The sequence below is a fragment of the Bos mutus genome, chromosome 29 (assembly GCF_027580195.1).
Source record: "Bos mutus isolate GX-2022 chromosome 29, NWIPB_WYAK_1.1, whole genome shotgun sequence".
Classification (NCBI taxonomy): Eukaryota; Metazoa; Chordata; class Mammalia; order Artiodactyla; family Bovidae; genus Bos; species Bos mutus.
Window position 1 is genome coordinate 31,305,301 of NC_091645.1, and position 22,580 is coordinate 31,327,880.

Below are 22,580 nucleotides of genomic sequence, written 5' to 3' on the forward strand. Positions count from 1 at the left end.
TGAAGACATGGGAGGAAAAACACCAAAGTGTTCAGTGAAAAGGGCAGAGTTTCAGAAAGCGGACACTAAGAAGAGGGTGGTATCCAGGCAGCCTTAAATGGCCATGTGCTCCCGCCCTGCTCTGGGGCAATCTGTGATGAGCACCCTCCCCCAACCCCAGTAATCCTTGTGGAGGCTTCAGAGGGCACGAGCCTGCAACCTAAGTGCTTCACTTTTCTGATCCTGGAAAGAAATAGCATGAAGTTCTGAATGAAGTCTGGAATCTACTAGGATGACAGACACACACGTGTTCCTGCTCCAAGATAAACCACCCCTGACACCACCAGCATAGCGACCACCGCCCCCTTCTGAAGTCAGGGCTTCATCTACTGTATTATGGCACTCTCACCCCCTGTGCTTCTTTCAGGGACCTGTCTCTCCTCCCCACTCACCCAGTTCTCTCCCTATGGCTGCTCTTCACCCACCTCCCAGCCCTGCCAAACCTCACAGCATTGCTTCTGCTCAGAGTCTTCCTCCCCTCTGCCCCCAAAGATCCCTACAATTAGGAAAAAGGGAAAAGGGAAGTAGATTTTCAACACTAAATCAAAAACAGATGGAGGTGCATGTCTATAGGAGTTCGTTTCTGTCTTGAGCCAAGCAGCCTTAATTGTCCAAGTGTTTGCTCCTCAAACCCTTCCGGATCTTTCTTGTGTGTGTGTGTGTGTGTGTGTGTGTGTGTGTGTGTTACAAAAAATTCTGTCAGAGTAAATCTGTCTTTTCTTTAACCAACTACACAATCCTGGGGTTTAGCCTTAGTACCATACCATAAGCATACAAGACACATAAATACTTCTAGATGCTGCAACTTAAAAAAAAAATGTGTATTTCCAGAGGCAAAGCTGACTTAACACTGAATGGATGGGTAAGGGAGTCTACAATCCACAGGAGTAAATCTGTATCATTCTAGGCCTGGCATTGATGTTCATACACTCCAGTAAGAAGATGAGAGACTGGAAATCAGGAAGCCTGGGTTTGAGTCCTGCTCTGGGCTTCCCTGGTGACTCAACTGGTAAAGAATCTGCCTGCAACGCAGGAGACCTGGGTTCAATTCCTGAGCTGGGAAGATCCCCTGGAGAAGGGAACGACTATCCACTCCAGTATTCTGGCCTGGAGAATTCCATGGACTGTATAGACCATGGGGTTTGTAAAGAGTTGGACACTACTGAGCAACTTTCATTTTCACTTTCTGGTCCATATAATCAAAGCTATGGTTTTTCCAGGAATTATGTATGGATATGAGAGTTGGACCATAAAGAAGGCTCAGTGCTGAAGAACTGATGCTTTCAAACTGTGATGCTGGAGAAGACTCTTGAGAGTTGCTTGGACTGCAAGGAGATCAAACCAGTCAATCCTAAAGGGAATCAATCCTGAATATTCATTGGAAGGACAGAAGCCAAAGCTGAAGCTCCAGTACCTTGGCCACCTGATGTGAAGAGTCGACTCGGTGGAAAAGACACCGATGCTGGGAAAGATTGAAGGCAGGAGGAGAAGGGGACAACAGAGGATGAGATGGTTGGATGGCATCACCATGACTTTGAGCAAACTCCAGGAGATGGTGAAGGACAGGAAGCCTGGAGTGCTGCTCCCATGGGGTTGCAAAGAGTTGGACACGGCTTAGTGACGGAACAATGACTGCCCCTAAGGAGCTGGTTAGTCTCCAGCCTGTTTCTTAACCTCCTTAAGCCTCTGTTTCCTGAGGACACTGGCCCCAGTGATCGCCAAGTTCCTTTGCAAATACAAGTCTCATTTTTGCTGATCCCTCCACATTCTTTCTCCTGACCTTGTGACGGACAACCTTCATTTGATAAATAACGACGCCAGGGTGGGAAAGCCTAGAGCACCAGAATTCCTCAGCGTTTAGATTCATGCCAGGCCACCTCCCGTTCAAATGCATTAACACCTTCAAGTCGTTTGTCTTCATTCTTCCCTGGAATATGCTCACACACCATTTTGCCCCCACATCCCCTGTTTTTTCAGTAGAGAAATAAGAGGTTAGGAAATACCTAGCTGCTGAGCTGTCCAGGGGCTCTCACATACTAGGTGCAAATTTGCACAGTAAGTGGGGGATTTCTCATCCTAAACCCTTTCACTTTGTTGCAGGCAGATGCCCCCTGAAGCCAACCTGACCAACTCCACAGACATCTCATTGTGTCTGAGACTCCTCATCTTCAGAGGATGTCAGACCAGCCAGCACCTCTTTTTACTCACAGAGAAGTGCTTTCAGCCGCCCTGGGGAGGGGTTTGGGGCAAACTGTATCTGGCCCTCAGAAGAACACTGGGGCTCCTCTGCTTCAGGGGGACACGTGGGACCTGCTCCCTGGAGAAGGGAAGGAGGCAACACGGAAACGCCCCCCACCTTCAGCTCTCCCGCCAGAGGGGAGGGGGCCAGGGTGGTGTAGCCGCAGGAGAGGCAGGAACAGACAAAATAGGAAACTCTCAAAGGGCAATTTAATTTTAGATTCAAGGCCAGGAAATTGTTTTGAAAACAATAAGAGCGATGGGCTTGGGTCTTGGCAAAAGGGCAGGTCGGACCACTGCAGACTGCTGAGAGAGAAACGAATCTGAAGCACATAAAGAGCAGAGATGGGACTGTCAGATTCCGTTCTCCATGAGAAGCTGTGCTCAGCCTCCAAACGAGCCACCTGGACCACTGCTGAAGCCACCTTGAGATGCCCCCCGCCCTGGGGCTGCAGATCAAGTCAGGGGAGGGGGACAGTGATCAAGGGTGAAGCGCCTCACACCAGTCTGAGACCACAGTCCCCTCCACTCAAAAGACATTCTCTTGCTGAGAGGTAGCAGGTGAGATCCTGTGTTATCCATCAACTTCTACTCATTAATGGGAACCCTGAGACTCCCAGTGGCTCCATGGGGTGCCAGCCTCAGGCATCCAGCCCAGAGCTTGGAGGTGAAGGGTGGGCCTGACTCAGAGCCTCCTCAGAGATGGGGCGAACCTCCCATGGAGAAAAACCTGGACAGGAATTTCAATTTGCTCAGAGAGCTACAAAATGGAGTTCTGTTTTTGTTTTTGTTTTTTTCCCTAAACCAAGGAGGGTAAATTCACCATGAATAAAGCATACGGATACATCAGTTCAGTTCTCACTCAGTCGCGTCCAACCCCATGGACTGCAGCATACCAGGCCTCCCTGTCCATCACCAACTCCCAGAGCTTACTCAAACTCATGTCCATCAGGTTGGTGATGCCATCCAACCATCTCATCCTCTGTCATCCCCTTCTCCTCTCGCCTTCAGTCTTCAACCATATGGATGCATGAGTTGGCATAAATTCTTATCCATCCCCACATTTCTTAAAAATGGTCAAGATGGGGAATTGCCAGGAATTCCCTGGTGGCCCAGTGGTTAAGGTTCTACTTCCACTGCAGGGAGTCTGAGCTCAATTTCTGGTCGGGGAACTAAGATCCCGAGTGCTGTGTAGCGAGGCCAAAAATAAATTAAATTTTTTTTAATTTTATTTTTAAAAATATGGGGACTTCCCCGGTGGTCCAGTGGTTAAGACTTCACTTTTCAATGCAGGGGTGCAGGTTTGATCCCTGGTCAGGAAGCTAAGATCCCACATGCCTCATGGCCAAAAACCCAAAACATAAAGCAGAAGCAATATTGTAACAAATTCAATAAAGACTTTTAAAATGCTCCACATAAAAAAAAAGAATCTTTAAAAAATATGATCAAGATGCACTTAATGATAAGGAGTGTCCCAAGCCAGCAGCTGGAAGATCCAGACCACACTCCAGCCTTTACCAGCCTGTAAACTTGGGCAACTTCATTTACTCTCTTAGGACCTGAATTTCCTGATGCTGGGAGACAGTCTCAAGGTTATGGTCTGGCTCTGAAATTCTCTAGCTTGTGCTGACTGAATCCCATGTCTTAGAAAATCCCCACTTTCTAAGATGCTGGAAAAATCTCTTTTTTCCTTCACTTCTTCTGACTATCACTAAGAGTTATGGTTATAGATTATTTCTTAAACATCATGTTTCAGTAACCTCCCTGGAGGTAAAGCCAACACCACCCCAAGCAACGAGAAGAAAAAAAAAATGCTTTTCTGGTTTCCATTTACATTCTAAATTTCTTTTTCTGTCTTTTCATTTCTCTAATCCAGGAGAAGGAAATGGCAACCCACTCCAGTATTCTTGCCTGGAGAATGTCGTGGACAGAGGGGCCTGGTGGGCTGCTGTCCATAGGGTGGCACAGAGTTGGACACGACTGAAGCGAATTAGCAGCAGCAGCATCGGCGTTTCTCTAATCAGGGACTCCTTATCCATTGCTCTCCAGGATCCCCAGAAAGAAGGAAAAGGTGTGTATGGCTAAGCTTCATAGAAATAAGAATCAGCCCTTCCCAACTTCCCAGAACTACAGGGACAACACAGACGTCCCTGTGAACACATCCTAAGGCATGTGGGGTGGAGGTGAAGAGTGCGAACAGCAAAGGCTAAGAAGAGAATTGCTTCCCAAGGAAGCCCAATTAAACTGCAATTACTCGAGATAAGAGAACCAAGTCTGTTTACACAATGGGGCTGTAAACCACCAGCCCATTACAAGAGAACTTTGATCTGGGGGCAGGGGAGCTATTTCTGGTCCAGGGTAGAGAGGAAGCAAGGAGGTTTCTCAATAAGAGAAATATGAATGGCTCCACTCAACCCAAAGCCCCATCTTGTTCTGGCCGCAGCCTTGTAAGGACAAAATCAGTGGAATCACATCCACCTCCCTGTGTCCATCTCACACAATCGAAAAGTCCAGAGAAAAACAGAGAAGAGATGGTAAACACAGGGAAAGGGAATTAACTGAGGTCATATTTCTGGCTGGTGTCACAGCGACTTGACGTGGTAAGTTATACCCTGTGCCTGTTTTACAGATGAGAATACTGAGGTTCGGAGGAAGTCATGTGCCCAAGGTCACGTGGCTAAGGAGTAATAAATAGACCAGAATTTAACTCAGGTCTTTCTGACTCCAAAGCCTGAGTGTTTTCCATGTTATTGGATTGGCCAAAAAGTTCCTTCTGGTTTGTTCATAAGCTGTTGTGGAAAAACTCGAAAGGACTTTTTGGTCAACCCAGTGTGTGGCCAGGCTATGTTCCACAGCTGTCTGGCCCAAGCCAGAAGGCTCAGGGCCTTCCATGTGCTCTGACACTCTGAACAGTCACGCTTGCCTGGCATATTACCGTAGAGTGAGTCCCCTACATAGGAACCTTCAAGTTGTGAGCTTTCAAAGACACAAATGTGCATTCCATCATCATCAGGCATAAGTGACATTACAGCTTGCTCCCCCCGACCCTGTCTCCTATTGCCATCTAACCCCTCCTCTCCATCCTCCAGGTAGTAACTCTTCCTGCCTGTTCACTTGATGGCAGCCCTCGGATGCCAGCTGTTGTATGGTACTGCTGTACTTTCCTGGGAACTGCACTGTAAGATTAAAAATGTTTTCTTTTTTGTGTTTGTGTTTTATGTATTAATTGTATGAGAAGTATTATAAACCTATTACAACACAGTACCACAGAGTGGACTGTGTTAGTTGGGTATCTGGGCTAACTTTGTTGGAGTTACAAATAAATTGGACTTACAAACGCGCTCTCAGAACGGAACTCATTCGTATGTAGGGGACTTACTGCATTCCCAAAGGCCTGAGCTCCGAGAGGAGGTGTGTGGGCCGTTGTCTATTCCTTCCCTCTGAACAGTTCAAGGTGCTTCCTAAGCGCGAGTGACCCAAGGACCTCCTCCACACGCTGGTGAGGGAGCCAAGGACAGGGACATGCTTGGTCCAAACCAGGGGCAACCTGCCCCGCCCATTCCTGCCCTGAACCCAGCCCTGAAAGCTCAGCAGTGTGAGGGGGAGGATGACGCAGGAGAGGACCAGGGGTGCGAGGGACTTCCAGGCGCAAGGCAGCAAGTTCTCCAACCAGCATAACAGGAAGGAGTGCTTCCTCCCGCTGGATGAAAGGGTCCCTGACACACAGCCCATATAAGTACCTGCAAACGTCACCCCCTCCCACACAATGGCCAGACAACTTCCAGAAGTGTTGTTTCCCTGCCTCCCCCGCTGTGACATCACTCCCTACATGAAGGTCTCCCAGGAGGCTGACCTTCCAAAGGGGAGAACTTGTGTCCTGCTTTGCTCCAAGGGACCCCGAGGCAGATAATGTGTGTTCTGCATACAATGGCCCTTACCCGAGAGATGGGATGAATTTTGCAACTGTTGCTGTGATTATTTTAAGCCTACTCCTGGTACAGCAAATAATCAAATCATACTAATGCCAGCTCCAATTCTCAATCAAGGACTCTGAGACTGAGTGGTCTTTGAGGGTCTAGAAAATATTTGTGTCTTGGTTTAGAAGATTGTTTCTTAGACAACTAAAGCAGTCTGTTTAGCAGAAACCCTCTTTCTGCTGAATATGGTCTCACTTTTTTTTTTTTTCTGTTTTAAGATTTCCCTTTCAAACACAAGGAGTTACACTCAGTACCAGGCTTCCCAAGGGGTTCAGTGGTAAAGAATCTTCCTGCCAATACAGGAGATGCGGGTTCCATCCTTGGGTCAGAAAGATACCCTGGAGAAGGAAATGGCAATCCACTCCAGTATTCTTGCTTGGAGAATCCCAAGGACAGAGGAGCCTGGAAGCTACAATCCCTGGTCAGACACAAATTAGCAACTAAACAACACACAGTACTACCCCTCCTTCAAACCAGACCTTGTGTCCATTCTAGAGCACACCTTCTCAACCTTGGCACTACTGACAGTTGAGGCTAGACAATTCTTTGTCATGGGGAATTGTACTGTGCAGTGTAGAATACTTAGTTGCAACCCAGACCTCTCTCCTCTGGATGCCAACAACATCCCCACTCCCCAAATTCTGACCATCAAAAATATCACCAACAAAACCACCCCTAGATTTAAAAAATCCACTGGTTTTCCTTTTACCCTCAAACTTCCCATTCTGGGATAGCTTCTCTTCCTGGTGGCCCAGGCTAACTAATGCAGAGATCAGGGCGCCAGGCAGGAGGACTTGGTTGATTGGATTAAGTACAACTGGTTGAGCTTCAGACGACAAGACTCCAACAGAACTGAGAAGACTCAGGTGCCTGGGAAAGATTCTCGTCTGGGAAAGTTCATGAAGCTGGGCTCACTCCTCCAGGAGATCTGATTGGGACTGAAGGTATGAGGTTTGCTAGTTTTTCTGCTAATGCCCGGAGCTGATATTCTATAGGTGATTTACAAATTCTTTCACTGTCGTTATAGCCCAGCCCGAAGTTGAAGGTTATCTGTCAGAACTAGTTCACTGAACTTGAGTTTGGATCCATCAACTTTATTTATCTAATTTTTTAAAGAAAGAAGACAGACGAAGAGGGCAGAGGACTTCCTGGTTGCTCAGTGGTTCTGAGAAATTTGCCCAACTAGCTCCAGTGGTGGAGAAACTGAGCCCCAGAAAGACGTTGTGAGCGAAAGTACTGTAACAATAACATAGCAATTTGCTTACGTAACTTTCTGCTTTTACCCAAGCAACTCTGAAATATCGTATTGAAAAGAATCCCAAGGGTTGATAATGTTTTTCAGATATGGCTGTTGGGGGTGGGGATAAATGAGTTCTTTGTTTTGAAACCAGTGGAAACAATTCAAAATGCATTAAAAATACCAAGTGTATTCAGTTGAGGGTGGGGTCTTTAGTTGAAAAGACACACTTAGAGTTGTTTTTTAGTTTTTTTCCATCTCATACAATTTCCAGATGCCCTGTCTAGGATAACTTAATGTTATACCTGCAACTTAGGTACTTGTACTGCAATTTATTTCAGTGCCTAAAATATAATAAACACAAATTTGCATGGCATTGCTAAACAAGTTATTAATCTTATTTAACTGGATTACAGTATTGGCAAAGAGAATTAACGTAAGCTGCTTTTAAATCCACTTTTCCAAGTCAGTGACACAGTGTGCCCTGGAATCACAGTATCCTTATTTAACAAATCTTTACACTATCATTTTTGAGAAAGATTTAGTGTCATTTGTACTGACCTTAGATGATACCTTCTTCGTAAGAAGCAGAAGCAGTCTTTTCCCTGGCCAAGTCTCCAGCCATATGGACCTTAACAAGTCCCTCAGCAATTTCTACTAAGCAGAATGGAGTGATTTTTGGTCTGAACTTGTGTGTGTGCGTTTTAAATATATATTTCTGATGTAAATTGTACTCTAAACATTTCCCTGATTCCAATTTTTTAAATATAGTGAATGGTGTTTATATGGAAACAGAAGCCACTTAAAAAAGAAGAAATATGTGTCACAGAACAGTCAGGGAAGAAAGATGTATTCATCGCTCCTTGAATGTGGAATAGCTTTTTAAGTTATTATTTTCTAATATTACAGATTAAAACACATCAAATCTTTTGACAATTATAGTGAGAGGTCATGGCAAACTTAAGGGTACCAAGGTTCAAAACTCTGCAGTGGAGGCAGAAAAGCACTCTGGTCAATTGGTATCTATTTAGACCGACAAATGTATTTGGAAGGATTAACGCTAAACTTATCTGTCCATTTCCAGAGTAAGTAATAAATGATGGCCACCCCTGTAAAAATACACACAAAATTTAGAATCAACAGTTAATGATTCATCAGCTACTATTAAAAGTTCACTTCACAGTGGAATTGATGAATGATGGCATTTTGGGATCTTTCACACATCATATTTATAAGGAATTTAGCTAAATATTTCTACAGATCACCATGTAACTTGGGTAAAAGCCTTCTTCCCTAAGAGCAAAAAAACTTTATTTAAAAAGGAATTTTAAAATTCCTCTTAGCCCTCTTTTTCCAGGACTCAGGAATTTTCCCTATCAAGTTGTCACACTTTATTTCCAATTTCAAATTCTGTGATTAGAAAAACTTGTATATTTTAGCTTATGTGTATGAGGACCAAAACAAGCTAAATTATGCTAAGAATAGGTCTAAGGTACATCAACGTGCAAAAAATCTTCAGCAAATGAACTGAGCTGTGAAAAATCACCTGGCTTTAAACATTATTCAAGTTTGAGTCATATTTTCTACAATACAAGCATGCTAAAAAATCTTCCTTAGCAAATCCATCAGTCTTGGATGTTTCACTTTATGTGGTGATGAAAAGACAGATAATCTGGCAATGTAGTCCCTCCAAAAGATGTAAAGCTGATTCCAGCTTGGAGTTGGGTTCTGGCTGCTTCTATCTAAGAGAGATCAGAGAGCAGGAGACCCAGGGAGGGGAGGATGGGGCCTGGGAAGGGCCGGGGAAGAGTCCTACTTACCAGCACTGCAGGTCGAGCAGCTGAATAGGTGGCAGGGCCACTCACTGAAGAATCCACAAAGTAGCTCATCACGCTGTCAGCACCTGTGTGGGAAAAAGCACTCACTGAGCTGCTGGGCAAAGAACATGTATGGATGAGAAATCAAAGAAGGCCTCGGATCAGATCTCCTTAGAAGCATCGAGGTCACTTGTTTGTGTTACGGAGAAAGAAATGAAAATGTAGAAAAACAAAGAGGGGGTTTCCCTGGTGGTCCAAAGGCTAAGAATCTGCCTTCCAAAGTAGGGGAAGCTGGTTCGACCCCTGGTCGGAAAACGAAGATCCCACGTGCTTCGGGGCAGCTAAGCCAAGCCACCACAGCTACTGAGCTCGAAAGCTGCAACTCAGACAGGATGAAGCCAAATAAATAAATAAATATTTCAAAAGATAATTATAGAAAAACAAAGCGACCAACAGGGAGCAAGGCTGACTCCTGACTGCAAGATAGCCTGAGTGGTGGTGTCTGCTGCAGACAGTTAGCACTCAGAGACCACAAAAAGACCCTTTAGAGGGCTTCTGGGCAGGAATGGGTCTCTTAAAGTCACATTCCCATCCCTGTATCTCAGTCCCTCCACCCCCGACCCCGGCCTGGCTCTCCACATGCAGTGTGGCATTTATCAACTGGTGAAAGACCAAAGAGAGAAAGGGCAGGAGAGAGGAGGGGTGGAAAACCTTTACTGAGAAGGCATGACAACCAGGACCCCGACAGATAAGCAGAGAGAAGCCCCAGAGGGGAATGCATGTTACCCATCTTCACAAAGGAGAAGGGCTATTATTAAATAACTGTTGTTGAGAGCCATTATCTCCATTCAAAGTTTGAATGACCATCACACTTGAGGAGTGTTCTGGCTAAAGGGATTTTGCAGCTAGCTGTCAATCATTGGAAAATCATTGATATAGCAAACATTTCTGTTGATCCAAACATTCTCTAAAGTACACTAGTCCATACGCTTTCATGAGTTCAATATTACACATTTTAAAAAATGTCTTTCTTGAATGATTTAGAAGATTAAATTCCTCGGTATGTCATTCAGAGGCCAAATTCCTATTGTTAGGGAGTGACATTTGAGTTTCAACTTATCTCCTTTCCACTTTATATTTGTCCGTCCTTTCCCTTTATTCTTGACGACAATTAAAGCCACTGACCTCCTTTCAAGAAATATCAAGAATAATGTAGGTCTTATGCTCAATTTGCAACTCTGTTCACCATACAGCTTGACAGCCAATGAGCGTATACATCTTCTTTCATATGAAGTGTATGAAGTGTATAACATAGATAAAGTTCTACACTACAAAATTGTACTGACCAAGGCCTACCATCACACAGCAACTACTTTCACACAGTTGAGAAAAAAGTTAAAAATCTTCTGAAGACATAACTTATCCCAGAACTGTGCTTCCTGAGTTTAACTAAAACATCACCTGTAAATGATGTCTTTTCTCCCAAAAAGTAGGATGCAATCTAAATAATATTAATTTAAAAAATGTAAAATAGCTAAGGGTAACTATGCTCATCAAGCTTCCCTGGTGGCTCAGCAGTAAAGAATCCGCCTGCCAGTGCAGGAGGCATGGGTTCGATCCCTGGAGAAGGAAACGGCAACCCGCTCCAGTATTCTTGGCTGGGAAATCCCATGGAGAGAAGAGCCTAGTGGGCTGCAGTCCATGGGATCACATAGAGTCAGACACGACGTAGCAACTAAACAACAGTTATGTTCATCAAGATGTTGTTTTCTAGTTTTTTCAGGGACTTGATTGCAAAAAAAAAAATGGCTCCCAGGAGGAACTCCCAGGTGGTAGAGCTGCAGAGTTGGAAAAGATCGAATTACTCTAGTCCAAGGACACTGTTCCCACCTGGAGCTGGAGCCGTGGTCCCCTAGTCAGTGTTTGCATCTAAAAACAGTGCTGCTGCTGCAGCTGCTGCTAAGTCGCTTCAGTCGTGTCCGACTCTGTGCGACCCCACAGACAGCAGCCCACCAGGCTCCTCCATCCCTGGGATTCTCCAGGCAAGAACACTGGAGCGGGTTGCCATTTCCTTCTCCAATGCATGAAAGTGAAAAGTGAAAGTCAAGTCGCTCAGTCATGCCCGACTCTTAGCGACCCCATGGACTGCAGCCTACCAGGCTCCTCCATTCATGGGATTTTCCAGACAAGAGTACTGGAGTGGGGTGCCATTGCCTTCTCCATCTAAAAACAGTGAGCAGCTACCAAATATCAGATTCTGCACTAGGGAAGAGGGCCTGGTCAGAGTGGACACGGCCCATATAGTGTACAGAAGTGCTCCTGCTTTTTGCCTCAAAATCAAAATTTAAAGTCCTAATAAGTCATCAACCACCCTCAATTCAATTATATCTACTCATAGACGAGATTTAAAAGTTGACAACACAGATTGTGTCATACTGATAATGGCTTAACCGAGATCTGATTCCTTAGGGAAAAGTTGCCCCAGCCCTCCAGGGCCCCGAAGGGCAACCTAAACCTTAGGAGATGTCCAGATGTGGAGAGTGCTGCTTTGTGTAAGCCATCTAGCCCTCAATTTCCTCCAGAAAGCCCCCGGGGTCCCCTGAGTCATCACAGACCTCAATTATTTATTCAACAGGCACATCAAGGCTTCCTCTGCCAGGAACTTGTTAATCATTCAGTAAATAGCGACTTTGTGCCTCCAGCGTGCTCAAGACACACAGGTAAACAAAGACCCCTCCCTCGTGGACATTATGTTCTATCTGACTCAGGATAAAGCTGAGAGGGATGGATCTCCATCTGCAGGCAGTGGAGGAGACAGGCTCACGGAGAACTGGAATACAAGATGACGAGGAGTTTACCTATAATACCGAAAACAGTTCTGCCAAAGCCTGGGTAATAGGAAGCCATGGAGGCTGCACAGTGCACTTGGCCTTATGGATGGTCCCGAGACTCCACAAACAGGCGCAAGTCTTTGCCCTTCTGAATTCTTGCCGGACTTAGACATTTGTAAAAGAAATGCTTTGGGGATCAGCCGCCTTGTCCTGAAGCCTAGCTCAAGGCATCAAAAGCAACACTCTTCCTCCTACCAACCTTCCAGGTAGCTGGGAAAAAGGTTTAATGGAAATGTGTTTTCTCTTTCCGGTGGAGAGAGAGAGTGAGTAACGCTGTGGCCCCACACAGGGTCCAGCCTGAGCTGGGCTGAATTCATGAAGCTTCACTCTCTGTGACTGACACTCCCTTGGGTAGAAGACTTTTGCCCACAGAGGAAGCTGGAAAGAGGGAGTTGCCAGGGCTCTGGAGGGCTCTCATCTCAGGAAATAACTCTGGGACAGAAATGGATGACCGCTTCATTATTTTTTGGAGAAAGAAAAAAGAACCCTCCCTGTTTCCACTTGTAGATGGTGACAGAGACCAGCTGCTGTAGACGTAAATCCTTTCAGAAAAAGCACAAGGACTGTTTGGGTAAAAAAAAAAAAAAAAAATGACATGTTGGCCAAGGAGAATTCCCTCCTACATGACAGCTATTTGGATATCGGCTGGACCAACGTTTTTGTCTTGGCATTATAAACATTTCTGCCTAAACACAAAACAACTGTGTGAATTCAGCTTTACTCCCCAGCCTAGAGGCATCCATGGGCTTGTCTGAATGCAGAAATGGTTTGAATTCTTGGTAACAGAGGGCAGAGAAGAGCTGAGCTCACTTCCTTGAATGGGAGCCGCAGTGCCCAAGCAGCCAAACAAAAGTGTCTGCAGCGACTTTGTGCTCAGGAGGCAGTGGGCTCCTAGCTTTGGCCCACCCCAGCCTCCAGGCCCACTGCAGCCCCACTGCTCACCACCCCACCGCCCTAGCCCACCACCAGCCCACCAGCCACCTCGCCTGTCCATCCTCACCGCCCTGGACTTTCAGGATGAAAATGGGCACACCATGCAGAGGGGGGAGAATGCAGCAGTTTGGTTTATGTGGGCATCTTGCGTCCAATAAAATGCTTTGGGACTCTGGGAGTCCTTGCTTCTTCCTAAAGCATGTGATGGCCTCTGGAGTCCCGCCCTCCACAAGTCCTGGACACAGGCTGGGATCTATAGGCTGACACTTGCTTCCATTTGGGTCACTCCAGGCGCAGGTTGAGTGAAACACAGAAGGAAGGGAGGCGAGGGACTCAGAGGGGTGTTTCAGGCCAAGGCAGCAGAAGAGCAGGGAACCCCAGGGAGACCAGGCTCAGTGGAGGCTGAAACCAGTTCCCCTCAACTCTGTCCCCTGCTCTGCTCTGCTTCTAGGTGATAACTGTGATGTCACTTATGAGTTTTCATTGAGATTATTATTTTGTTGTTGCTGTTGTCTTTGCGACCCCATGGACCACAGCACCCCAGGTTCTCCTGTCCTCCACTATCTCCTACCCATGGACTGCAACACACCAGGCTACCCTGTCCATCACTATCTCCCAGAGGTTGCTCAGATTCATGTCCAATGAGTCAGTGATGCTATCTAACTATCTCAACTTCTGCTGCCTCATTCTCCTCCTGACCTCAGTCTTTCCCAGCATTAGGGTCTTCTCCAATGAGTCAGCTCTTCACATCAGATGGACAAATTATTGGAGCTTCAGCTTCAGCATTAGTCCTTCCAATAAGTATTCAGGGTTGATTGCCTTTAGGATTGACTGGTTTGATCTCCTTGCAGTCCAAGGGAGTCTCAAGAGTCTTTCCAGTACCACAATTTGAAAGCATCAGTTCTTCGGCCTCAGCCTTCTTTATGGTCCAACTCTCACATCCGTACATGATTACTGGAAAAATCATAGCTTTGACTATATGGACTTCTGTCAGCAAAGTGATATTTCTGTTTTTGGGTTTTTTTTTTGATATTTCTGTTTTTTAATATACTTTTTAAAAGCCAAAATTATAGTGCTACCAACAAACCCACTGTGATTTAAATTTGACCTTGCCCTCTGGTCTTTGTGTTAGTATTCTAGGTCAAGAATTATGGCTATAACATACCCAGGGTAAAGAAACTACACATGGTGAATACAGAAGTATAAGAAAGCTGTCACAGAAAATACAGATGATGCAGGTTTTCCCTTTTTTTTTCTTTTGCAAGTTGTGCCTGATTTAAATAGATTTGCAATAAATATTTCCCTTAATATCAACAATTTAGAGTTCCTATAAATTTATATTCCAAGCATACCCTGGAACGCAGGAGAAAAAGAATTTGGCTTCCAATAGGATTAGTCATTCAAAAGATACTTTCCCTAAACAACAGCACTTTTGCCAAACTAAGGGCTTCCCAGGTGGCTCAGTCGGTAAAGAATTCTCTTGAAGGGCAAGAGACCCAGGAGACGTGGGTTCGATCCCTGGATCGGGAAGATCCTCTGGAGAAGGAAATGGCAACCCACTCCAGTATTCTTGCCTGGAAAATCCCATGGACAGAGGAGCCTGGCAGGCTACAGTTCATGGGATCACAAAGAGTTGGACATCACTTAATCAAAAAAACAAGTGATAGGGAGACTTGTTCCAACCCCCTGCCCCATCCTTCTCTAATCCCTGATTTAGATAATTTGATAAAGCTTTCCCAATATTACTGATACATTACAAAAATTCCTAGGCCTCAATATGTAAACTTAAAACTACAATTATGTAAAGTTTAAAAATAAAATAAAATTTAAAAAAATAATAATAAAATAAAGACTCAGGCTGAGCGTTACCTCTTCTAGGGAGCATTCTCTAAATCTTCTTGTCAATTAGATGGACGTTCTCGATCTTCAGGTTTGGGATTCACTTTCACAATGTACCTAACAAAGTTCAGAGTGCTTCCTTCATCATAAGTTTCTGATTCTGCGTCATAAGTTGCTAGAGGGACACAGTCTTTTTAGCTGACACGTTGCATTAACAGATGTGCAATATGCTTGCCAACTAAATGAAGAAAAGACCTGTATGTGTATATAGTTAACATACGCAAGAGTTATGTCTCAGTGCCTGAGTATTCCCAAGATAGCAAAGATATCTCTGAGACAAAGGAAAAAAGGGACATCACCTGTGATGATGTGTCCATATGCAATTCTGAGGTTAGATTTCTTCAGTATTAACTGCAAGCAGGATCATATTCTTCTCTGAACTAATGGACATAGCCCATTGATGAGTGTATCGTCTCCCATTATTTTCTTTCTAATTCTCATGAGAAGTCCATTTGTAGTTTTCAAATCTTTTAAGACGTTCTCTTCCTTGATCTGCCAGTGTAACAAAAGCTACAACGTCTAATTCTCCAAGAACTCAACTGTAAGCAGATTTAGATAGCTGAACAAGCCTCAGTCCCCCAAAGAAACTGTGGTCACCATAAGCAGAAAAGAAATTGGTAAGAATTGAAGATGGATTCTTTCTGTCACTTCTAATTCTTTATGAACCTGATTTTCTTGACTGAGTATTACAACTGATGGTAATAAATATTCCACGTTATTTCAAGAGCCAGAACCGGCCCATAAAGACTATGTTCTGATCCATGGGTTACTAGCTTCTGCATCTTAAAGTCAATCCACTGATCCTTTCACTGAGTTCACGAAGCATCAACTCACAGATTAATGAACGTGTCAGTCTTGTTTCTCCCCAACTTCACTGCTAATGAGTCCTCCAACTCTTACTTGAAAACAGGCTTGAAAATGACTCATATCCATCTCCTATTTCTCTGAACAAGTCTCATCTTCTAATTAACTATAACGCTCTCAGGTTCTGTATGAATTGACACAGCTCAACCAATCTTTCTTAGAATACTAAAAATGAACTCCTGTTATTATAATATTACAAAAGTCATTCACTTACATCTCCTGAAAGGAACAGAATATAGGATGGTTTTTGTCTGCTGAGCTGTGATAATCAGGGGCTAATAGTGCCTTGTAGACCATTTTATATTTCCTCCTCCTGGAAACAAATATCTCTCCATTACTCTGCTGGGATGGTGCTGTCAACAGAGGCAGAAGGGGGCATCTCTCGTAAACCTCAAGGGAGTATGTTAAAACCTGCCCGCTCGTCTATGTCTAGGAATTTTACGAGCACAATGCCCGTCTTAAGTCTCTGAAACTTTCCGGAAACTAAGGCTCTGCTCTTTCTAGTATGGGAACATCCTCTGCAAAACTAAAGGTGACATTGAATCAGCTGTCTGACAATAAAAGTGCCTACAGCCTTGTCCTCAAATGGCATTCCTCATCCTCTATCGAATCCTGAAATTCAGAAAATAACCATGGTTGTTCTTCAGACATACTCCAGTGCCATGCGTGTAGTAGGCACTCAATAAACAACTAAATAAAAAATTGGGATTTGCATCATTCAGAACCCTGTGGCAAAATGAGGGTTTGGCTAACAGAATCAGATAAAGGTAGACTCAAGGATAATTACAGGCAAGATATTAACAGTGAAATGTTCTTCTTCATAGCTTTTACTTTTGGGGTAGAATCTAAGCAATTACATTGGAAAGACTGATACTGTATCTGAAGCTCCAATATTTTGGCCCTTGATGCTAAGAGCTGACCCACTGGAAAAGACCCTGATGCTGGGAAAGATTAAAGGCAGGAGGAGAAGGGGACAACAGAGGATGAGATGGTTGGATGGCATTACCGACTGAATGGACATGAGTTTCAGCAAACTCAGACGGTGAAGGACAGGGAAGCCTGGTGTGCTGCAGTTCATGGGGTCGCAAAGAGTTGGACACAAATTAGAGACTAAACAACAACTACAAAAGCAATTACACGGAAAATCTATATTATAAGAGCAAGAAAACTATTATAGTAAATTTGGGAAAGAATAAACGTGTGAAATATTATCAGGACCAAATTATATTTCATACTATTGATGTTAATTATTTGCAAGAGAAAGTTATGAGTGACAGCTGTTTCTTTTTGTCTCCAAATTTACATGCATGCATGTCTGTGGCCATACCACCCTGAACGTGCCCGAGCTCATCAAATTTACATGCCTGCCTACAAAAGTACATGAATAACAAACATTTTTAGATTAGTCTTAAACTTTGAATGAACAAAATGAATCTCAAATATGGCCAAAAAAAAAAAGGGGGGGGGGATTTGATGTAGTTAGCTAGTATTGACCAGCTGCATAGCCCTGTATTAGATGCTATGGTAATTCCCAGGATGAGACTAAATCACTTTTCTTTCTTATATAGTTATTTTTCTAGTTGATGAGACAATTATAAGACCTTGTTACTCAACAGTACGGTGGTTCCTCTCAGACCAGTAGCATGGACAAGCACTTGGGAGCTAGGAGAACTACAGAGCTCAGGTTCCATTCCAAAAAGATCCATAAGAACATTAAAGTTTGAGAAATGCTGGTGAGCCTGGTAGGCTGCAGTCCATGGGGTCGCTAAGAGTCGGACACGACTGAGCAACTTCACTTTCACTTTTCACTTTCATGCATTGGAGAAGGAAATGGCAACCCACTCCAATGTTCTTGCCTGGAGAATCCCAGGGACGGGGGAGCCTGGTGGGCTGCCATCTATGGGGTCGCACAGAGTCGGACACGACTGAAGCGACTTGGCAGCAGCAGCAGCAGCAAGTGATATATTATGGGAACATAAAAGATGAAGAGATGACTTCTGGAAGGATGCTGAAGGAAAACTTCAAGAGGAATTGGCATTGAAATGGGCCTTGAAAAATGGGTAGCTAGAAGTATGCACAAAGACTCAGAAATAAGAAAATGGTAGATTAGAGAACAAAGAATAACCCAATAGTCAAATGGATTGTAGGGAAGTGGGAGATGAAATTGAAAGACCCTCTAGGGCAGATTACCAAACTAAAAGCTTGGACTTTTTTTAGTATAGCTATAGATCTAAATAGCAATAGTAGTAGTAAACTTAACTTATTAAGTTGTATCCACTATGTGATATACAACTGGTATATCACATAGTGGAATATTACACAGCAATGTAAAGGAAAGAACTATTGATACACCGAGCAGCATGAGTGAATCTAAAATAAAGTAAGCCAAATGAAAGAAGACTACCTACTATATGATTCCATTTATATGATATTCTTGAAAAAGAAACACCATAGGGTCAAAGAACATGGCCTGGAGGTGAGAAGAGGATTTGACTATAAAGAAGAATAAGGAAATTTTTTTTTGAATGATGGAACTGTTTTATATCTTGATTGTAACACATTGATTTATATATTATAAATACTTGACTTATACATTAGCCAAAATTTGTAGAACTATACACTAAAAAGTGTGATTTTTACTCTTTGCCAATTATACTTTAATTTTAAAAAAAGTGTGCTGGGGGAAATATAAAGTTATAGTACTAAAAAATTAGATTTTTTTTTCCCTAAGAAACTGGAAACAAAAATGAGTAAGCTGGAGGAATGATGTGAAGCATCTTGGCTTCAAGGACAGCTATAGCAGAGGTCATGGTATATGCGATTCTTGGCCACATTGAACCCAGAGAGAGCTTCAAGCTAAAATGTCAACTCTAACCCCATAGTGACTGCCAAAAAAAACCCCAAGGAGCCTAGAAGTTTAAAGAACTACTTTGCAACTTACAGCACGTGGAGTTATGTCAGATATAATCTAAAATTTAGATATGGTTCTGGCTCTCAAGAAGCTCTCAACAAAACTGAGAGATGCCGTAAATATAGAGATAGCTATTGAGAGAACAATGAATGAGTGGAGCCCGGAGAGTTTTAATAATGCCCTTTAACACTGAACGAAGCACACCAGCTGCCTTCAATCTCTCAAATCCAGCGAGCAACTTCTTGGACTATATCTGATGGTCATTTTTCACGGTGGGGTTTTATTTGTTCTATTGCCCAAATTGTAAGTTTCAAATTTCTCAGCATACTGCTAAACAGCTTCCTGGCATGCTTATATAAAGAGGGATTTGGTAAAGTCAATGAATTTTAGAGTTGGAAAAAAATCTCATCAAATCTGTCCATTTTTTATTTGAATGAACTGAACCCAGAGAGGTTAAGTGTTTAGCGGAGTGATAAAGATAGATAGACTGTGGTTGACTGGGACCTCCTTACTGAGTGCGTGTGTGCTTGTGTGCTAAGTCGCTTCAGTTGGGTCTGACTCTTGGCGACCCTATGGACTGTAGCCCACCAGGCGTCTCTGTCCACGGGATTCTCCAGGCAAGAAAACTGGAGTGGGTTGCCACGCCCTCCTCCAGGGGATCTTTCTGACCCAGGGATCGAACCCATGTCTCTTCCATAGGCAGGCGGATTCTTTACCACTAGCACCGCCTGGGAAGCCCTTACTGAGAGAGAAGACAAATTTCTTCATCTCACAAAGTCTTTATTTCCTCAACTGTAAAATGGAAAACATAATACCAACCCTTTCAGGATTACTGAGGAGGGTTATATAAAATGAAACCATTTTACACATGATAAAATGGTCAATAGATAGTGGCTATTATTACCACTGTTTTATCACAGCGCCTGGCACTAGTAAGCATTGACTAATTAATAATAATTGTGGTTTTTTACGGCAGAGGTTATTTATTCAGATATTAGAAGCAGAACCCAGATGGCCAATATACCTTATCTCTTTCTAAAAAGACTTGTATTTAAATAATCAAAATAGGATTCCCTCCCATAATCACAGGTTGAGTAGCCTTAGCCAAGAATTTCACAAGAGAAAAGCACCACAATTTCAGTTGAATGGCAGTCTGCTTGTACCATTGTTATGCATAAAACCAAGAAGTAAGCAGTTTTCTTACCTTGGGGGAACAAACAGGCTGAAAGCTTGCTTAGCACATGGGGGAAATATCCAGCTTCCTTTGATAGAAATGTGAATCTTATGTGGCCTTACACTTTGGCAACGAGATATAAATGTAATCAAGTTGTAAGCTGCTGTGAGAAACACCGCAAGAGTTTTTGTTTGTTCTACTTTTTACAACTTTTTTGTTTTTGTTTTTGCTTTTGCTTTTAAACCGTACTTTCCAACCCAATTTACATAGCAATCACCTAGGAATCACCTGAGAATCAGGTTTCAAGGTACAGCCAGACGGTCTGCATTTCTGACAAGATCCCCTGCGATGCTCATTTTGAGCAACGAGGCAGTGTCCGGACTCCCTTGGTTAAATTCAGGAGTGGTTACAACAAGGTGTTTGGAAGGCAGAGCCCACTGAGGTACAGGCAAGAAGAGTCTGGGCCACAAGCTGAGCAGAGGTTTGGTTGTTATCTTAGTTGCCTTGCAAGCCCAGCCAGGGAGAAGGTGCAGCCCAGGAGCCGTGCCTCCGTCCTAAGCCCTGTGCCAGGTGAGGGCGAGGGCAGCATCTGACAGGGCTTCCTGCCTTTCCTAAGAAGCCAGGGTTTGAGTTACTTCACCTCGAATGTCAAGAAACTGATCACTGCTCTTCCCCTATCCAGAGGAATCCTTTTGGCTTAATGATCACTAGGAGCTCCAAAGGGCACTATAGTTTTCATATTTTAAAAGTATTTATTTGTTTATTTGACTGCACTGGGTTGCAGCATGTGGGATCTAGTTTCCTGACCAGGGATAGAACCCAGGCACTGGGAACTCTGAGTCTTACCCACTGGACCACCACGGAAGTCTTATTTTATGCACGCTGAACTTAAATCTTATGGAAATTGTTTGCACTATGTTTCGCAACTCTTTGAAGTGCCATCAAAATTTGTTCCAAGAAATTCCATCAAAATTTGTCCCAAGAAGGATCAAGAGAGAGATTTACTAATCTTGTCAACTAGACCTTGTAGCATTGCTTCAGAGTCAGTGTCTTCCTAACAATGAATCATTAATTCATAGATTCTCCTTTGGAAAAGAAGCGTAAGCCATGGTATTCTCCCAGATAAATCAACCATTGGGCTAAGCAGAAAAATTTAGCCTGAATTTGTATACGTGCCTCAAAGTTACTAGGTTCCTATGAGACATGACTCTAGCCACAGCTCTGCACCCATATGGTTTTGGTCCTTTTTAAAAAAAAAAAATTGTATTGGAGTATAGTTGCTTAATGATGTGTTCATTTCTAATATAGAGCAAAGTGAATCAGTATACGTATATACGCCTTTGGTTCTAATCAGGTCTCACCACCAACCAAATCACTCTGAGTACCAGCCTCAGAGTCCTCATCTGCTAAATGGGAACAAGCGTGCCCACCTCACGGACTTCATTGTAGGTTAAAGAAGCAGCCCAGCCCGTGCAGAGCACAAGGGCCCCAGGACATGCCAAGTGCTCATGAAACTTCATGGGTGATTATCCTTCCTCTAGTGAAGTGGAGAAGACAGGTATTACACCCAGAGAATCATCAGGATTAAAAAGTTGAGTTCCTTACAGCTGCATTTGCAGTAGAGCGTGGACAAACGAGATGCCAGGGCAAATAAATGAGTGGTCTTCGTATCTAGGTTGGCGCAGGAATGAAGATTCTCCTCAAATGTCACTAAATAGCTGTCCACCACACTTATTGTGCTCAAACGCTAAGTATGTTTTCATTTCTGAAAAGAAGGGGAGAGAGAAAGAGAGAGAGGTGGAAGGTGGAGGTGGGGGGAGAAGGAGGGAGAGGAGGAGGGAAAGGATGTCCCAGCTCCCTTCTGCTGTTTGATGCAGAAATGGGAGTTTTGAGTGGGTAATTAGAGAAGGAGAATTGCTGTAAGAAACAGTTCTGTTCACCAATCAATAAAACCAGGAGATATAGCAGAGCCTGAATTATCAGTAAGAAATCAAGCAACACTTTGATGCCATCACTGAAGGACCTGGCAGTGCCAACAATGTGTTTCCGGAGCATTTGTCTGCCCTCTGACTCACCCTCCCTGGGGACCTGGCACCCACACACCCAATTTGTTACAAGGTTACTTCAGACTCTCCCTCAACCTTATTGGCACTATTTCCATTCTTCAAAGCTCTAGGCTGTTTACTTCCATTCTCATGAAGTAGGTGGAGCACAAATCATCAGTCACAGTTTTTTCAGTGTTCCCATTTTAGAGAGGAAGAAAAGAAAGCACAGTCTCATCAAATTACTTGTTCTCAGTTCCAAAGCCAATCTCTAACAGACCAAAGCCTGCACCAGTGCCAGTTCTGACCCCTTCCCCTCTGAACTCCATTATCATCCGAGGCAGGCAGTTGGCCCAGATCCATGCTTTCAACGCGTCCTCCAAGGTCACAGGTGACCCCGTGTTGAAGGGTTACACCCTGCTACCCACCCTCCCCCAGGCTCTGCTCTGGGACCTCCCTGCACCCCTAATAACCGGCACCTCCGTGTAAGCAGCTCTCTCTGGGATCAGGCTGCCCACATCCTCAGCGGCGGAACCAGGACGGAAGAGACGGCCTGGC

General features: G+C 43.9%; 1 protein-coding gene across 3 annotated transcripts in view; it reads right to left on the minus strand.

Moving 5' to 3' along the window:
• ETS1 (ETS proto-oncogene 1, transcription factor) overlaps positions 1–22,580 on the minus strand; it is a 138,944-nt gene that overhangs the window by 114,937 nt on the left and 1,427 nt on the right. For all 3 annotated transcript variants that reach the window (XM_070365203.1, XM_070365205.1, XM_070365202.1), the window contains exon 2: positions 9,312–9,394. In XM_070365203.1, the coding sequence (XP_070221304.1) occupies positions 9,312–9,380 (69 nt within the window). In that variant the 5' untranslated portion in view covers positions 9,381–9,394. The remainder of the gene's footprint in view (positions 1–9,311; positions 9,395–22,580) is intronic.